A 5134-nucleotide genomic window follows, 5' to 3' on the forward strand; every position below is an offset into this window, starting at 1 on the left:
TGTGAAAATATGGAGAAATAGAGGGTGTTGTTTGTAGGTGAGTGGGGAAGTAGGTGACCACAGCAGTGAAAGACAAGAGAAAGAAAGAAACCACATGAACTGTGAGCGACAACAAAAAAAAAAGAAACGAAACGGAAACATTCCAATTAAAGCAATGACGGAGGGTGACGGTGTTATATCTGCTATGACATCATATTGATATTACTAGCTTAAACTCATGTTAAAGGAGAGAGTGTGAATGAATAAGAAAAGAGTGTAGCGGGTTCTTATCTGGAGTGCAGTTAATATAACCACGGTGTGGTGCCGAGGTCGCGGTAGAGCTGTCCGCCCACGTAGAGCCGGTCCACAGCGATGACAGCACGGGAGCCTTTCTGGATGAAGCTACGTCGAACTGGGAACAGGACCTTGCGTCGTTCCAGGATCTCTTTGGGGAACTGGTCGTTCACGCTGAAGTCCGTTCCTTTCAGCTCTCTGCCGCGACTCTTCACCTGTTCCTTCTGTTTGAATTGACTGAATTTGGCCACAATAGGCCGTGGTCTCCCGGTCCGCGACCGCGCGCCCCCCAAGCGATGTACTCTATCGAAGTCGATGTTCTTTACGGTGTCCTCCGGCAGCTTCAGGTGGATTTTAATGAAGTTTTTCACCGTTGCCTCTGCGTCCTCTCCGGCAGTTTCTGGAATACCAGAAAACACAAGATTATCTCTCATGCTACGGGCTTGTAGATCGATAACGGACTCTTTTATTTTTTTATTTTCAATGTTTAGCTGGGTCACGTTATCGGTGAGAGATTTAACCGACTCCCGTAGCGTGGCATTTTCAGCGGCAAGCGTTTCCACCTGCCGCTGGCTGAATTCCAGGGATTCTCTCAGAGATTTAAATGCCCGGTGTAAAATCTCCACCAGGGACAGCCTCGCATCGAAACTGGACAATCGCTTGTCGATTGACTCCAGGATTTCTGCGATGTCTTTGCCGGCAGGCGATGTTGTACCGGGGGAGTCTGCCTGGCGACTTCTCTTCGATGACGGCGTCTTGATTTTGGCCGGGGAAGATGCACTCTGGGCCTTATGCATTACTAAATCTTGAAAACAGCGGTCGATGTAATCTTGGAGAGCGTCTAAACTCTCCTCGTTGTCCTCCAGGGTGTTAGAGATGATAAAACAGATGTTGAAGAAGCTGGAGGATGAATGCCAACTTTTTTCCACTCGATAAAAGTTAACGTGAGGGATTCTGGTGGTTAGGGACAAATGCAATCGCATAGCAGGATGCTATACACGGGCCAAACTTCAGTCAGGAGAACAACTGAGATAATCCATCCACAATACAAGGTTAGTCATTAATATACTGCAACAACATGGGAATAGAGCAGCTGCGAGAGAATTCAACATTAATGAATCAATGTTACGGATGTGGAGGAAGCACAGTTTTTGGCTTTCCCCATATTTCAAAAGTGCTTCATCTCTTTGCTATGACTGTCGCCCGCCTTAATTTGCAGATGATAATGGTTTTAGCCGCTGCGATGCTTCCGACCAAAACAGGCGCAGCATGATGAAATCATCAACATGCGCTATCGCGATATAGTCAAAATCTCTATCGTTGGCCAAATTTATATAGTTTCTATCGTATATCGTTTATATCGTATATCGTTTATATCGCCCACCCCTATTTGCATGCTTTTTTTTTTTTTACATCACATTGTGTCCTGCGTCCTGATTGCTGCAGACGATCTCCTCCGTGACGTCTCTCCTGTACAGTACAGAATCGCTGCATCGATCGCTAGCAGTGTGACTCTGAAGTGCAGTACTGTATGTCCACGATGTCCACGAAATGTTTTGCACCGTCAAAAAATTAAATTGGCTCCTTGATTTCACCTATCGCTGGTTATTTTTAGAACATAACACCCGCGATAAACGAGGGGCCGCTGTTTACAGATACTGAGAAATATAACGTTTGAATCCCTTTTCTCTTTTGCTCTGAGGCGCGGGGTAAAGATATCGACAAGTCGATGAACATCATTTACAGATATATTGGGTAAATGCCCAAGACAGCTATAGAAATGTAAATCACTGCTTGATTCATTCATTTGCTTAACTTGTTTTGGACCGTAAACAGGGCGCGAATAGGACACCGGAAACAAAGCTCCCCACAGGAGTTTCCGCACCGGAAGTAGCATATGCTAACGTGCACATAGTCTATGAGCCAAGGCCGACATAAATGTGTTTTATCTACTTTATCATAAATGTAACAAAGTGTTTAGAAAGTTAGCACATACATGTCATTTTTCATATTTTTATGTATCCATCTATAGAACGCTGCATGTTATATTCTAAATCTGCCTGTTCTCTCTCAGAAACCTGCCTGCAGAAAATGAACCTAATGTATGTAATGCAAGGATGTAATCACTTTCAAGATGGAGAAAGAATAAAGTGACAATTATGAATCACTTAAATATGATAAGGAGATTCTGCAGGTCATTAATCAATGTATAAAACTAAAATAAAATGTATTTTTAGTGACACAGGATACAAACATGGAAGCAAGATGTATAATTAGGATTATTTATAATAAATATGAATAAATTATTGCAACTTCTTTAACCATAAAGAATAACTAAATCCTTCAGGACAATGTCTCATCAATGCACTGAACTCACTATGTTATCCCTCTAACAGCCTCCACATGTTCTCACTGTAATTTCCCCCTCATGAATGAATTTATGCTTGCACTAATCTGAATGTTTGGGGGAAAATCAAACGCATTTTACTCGCAGTAGTCAAGCTGACTTACCTTTGTTTGAATGACGACTTGTATGCGCTGACTCCACAGACAAGGTACGAAAAAATATCAGGCTACGTCAGTCTGTCTTCAGGGTTTCTACTCCACGGCCGTATTTCATACGGGTCCACATTTCCAATGCACGCTATTTTCTGCAAGTACCGCCGCTTCGCCTCTGAACGCAATTGGTCTCTATACAGTCCATTCTCTTTTAAGCTGCTTTTAAGCATCTTTCTTGTAGTCGTCGTTCCAACACAGTGTGTTTGTTTTGATTCGTAGACCCCGAAAATGGTGCCACGCTCCCACAATGCATTGCGGCGTGACGTCAACTCCAAAGCCCTATAGGAGCACAGGGGTGTGTTTAAATGAGACACAGAGACAAGAATGTAACTCAAAAGAACCAGCCAACTTTAGTGAAATAAACCTTAAGGTTGACAAGCACAAGTTAAAGACACTTTACAATGGTAAAAATGAAACTTACAAAAAATGAAAGAAAACTAAAACACATAAACTACTAAGACAATGACTTGGTCAAGTGTTACTTTTGGTTTTCAATGTTTGGGTTTCAATGCTCGGGTGCACCCTAGTAACCTGACTCCTTAACTCTTATAGAAACAGATTAGACAAATCCAATGTACATTCAAATGAAAATCTCACACTCTTTTCACATGTGGAGAATGTTCTACACAACAGCTTATTATTCAGAGTCCCAAATAAAAAATGTCCAAGGGGTGAAAGAAAATAGGGGTGAGAGAATGTCAGTCAGTGGTCTCATGTACAACCAGCTGTGTGTGAAAGTGTGAGTGATACAGTCCTACCACACCGCAAGGTGCAGATCATCATCAAGTGGAAAAGAAGCAAATCTCAGTCTCTCTAAGTCCAGGTGGGAAGGCTCGCCATCTATTTCACTGGAGGAATCCACCTCAGGAACAATTCAGCATACAAAAAAAAAAACCTTACCTGTCAACAGACAGGGTCAGAAGAGCAATTCAATTATTAATTATGCTGTTCTAGCTATAATTCACCATTTAGGATTTTGCTGACATCATACTCGACATCAATTTGCAATTAAAATACTCAAATTTGCAAAAATAAAACATCTCTCTTACACAAACTATGCATTAAACCAAGTAAAGTCAGTGCATATGCAACAATTATTAATCAAACAATTGAGATTAATTCAGTTTCTCAACGATAAAATGCAAAGCAGACTTAACTGAGACACACAATATGTGTTCACCGATCTCAGTGCATCACGGCCGAAGACAATGGTATGGTGTCTCTCGGTCGGAACATGCAGGGCTCTAAATAACGTAACAGGACATGTTGTTTTTCTCTTTAATAACAGTAATACGACATGAAGGAAAATAAACATAAGTTGCGATTCAAGTGTTACCTTACTTCTGGAAGCAGATTGAGATGAACTTTCAGGCAGTTGATAGCAACCAGAGCTAACAAAGGCTAACAGTTTAGCTCCACGCGGTACTTTCCAAAGTCGCCAGAAAACTGCAGCATTCGCCTGTTTACTCACTTTGGCTACTTTTAACATGGAAGGTAGCTGATAACCAGCGAACTTATGTGCAGCACAGTTAGCTGCAACTTATATCGAATACTTTTTCCAGTTTCTCAGGGATCAAAGTTTTGCAGCGCAGCTCTCTTTTTCTCCTGCCGGTGTTCTGACTAAACGTCCTACTTTGACAAAACGTCCTACAGTAAGTAGTTTATGTACATTTCTGCTGTCACAGAGTAATTCCAGCACAAATGTAAGTAGGTATGATGGTTTGCCACTTAACTTTGCCCATCAGAGTATGCTTGTAGCTAAAATTCATAAAGCCAGGGAGGTTTGCCACTTCATTTTACCCGTTAAAGTATGCTTGTAGGTCACATTCAGAAAGGTAGCATGGTTTGGCATGTAATTTTACCCATCAGAGTATGTTTCTAGCTCTTATTATCAAATGTAAGATGATTTGCCACTGAATTCTAGCTGTAAAATTATGCTTCTAGCTCATATTCACAAAGGTAGGACGATTTGCCACTTAATTATAGCTGTTAAAGTATGCTTGTACGTCACATTTACAAAGGTAGGACGGTTTGGCACTTAATCCTACCCATCAGAGTATGTTTGTAGCTTATATTCACAAAGGTAGGCCGGTTCGCCACTGAATTTCTTGTTGTGCGCATGCGTAGAAACAACGGGTAGGATGGTTTGTCAGGTAGGATGGATTCCCAGAACACCGGCACGCGACTACTTCCACACATAGCAGCGAACACAGAGCAGGTGGGTGGGACACACAGCGGCAGGATGCTTTCCGATTGGCCAAAGCATACTGGGACTTGTGCATTTCGATTGGTTGAGCAGGCT

The 5134-nt window shown here is 42.0% G+C and overlaps 1 protein-coding gene across 1 annotated transcript; it reads right to left on the bottom strand.

Annotated features, from left to right (window-relative positions):
• Positions 1 to 281: 281 nt before the first annotated feature.
• On the bottom strand, positions 282 to 1070 carry LOC309709563 (uncharacterized protein; the record flags this gene model as incomplete). Its single annotated transcript, XM_082538258.1, has 2 exons — positions 282 to 673; positions 989 to 1070. The coding sequence occupies 2 exons, from the start codon at positions 1068 to 1070 to the stop codon at positions 282 to 284; spliced, it is 474 nt and encodes a 157-aa protein (XP_082394384.1).
• Positions 1071 to 5134: the final 4064 nt, after the last annotated feature.

Source organism: Aulonocara stuartgranti (genome assembly GCF_965226115.1).
Source record: "Aulonocara stuartgranti genome assembly, chromosome: 1".
Taxonomy (NCBI): domain Eukaryota; kingdom Metazoa; phylum Chordata; class Actinopteri; order Cichliformes; family Cichlidae; genus Aulonocara; species Aulonocara stuartgranti.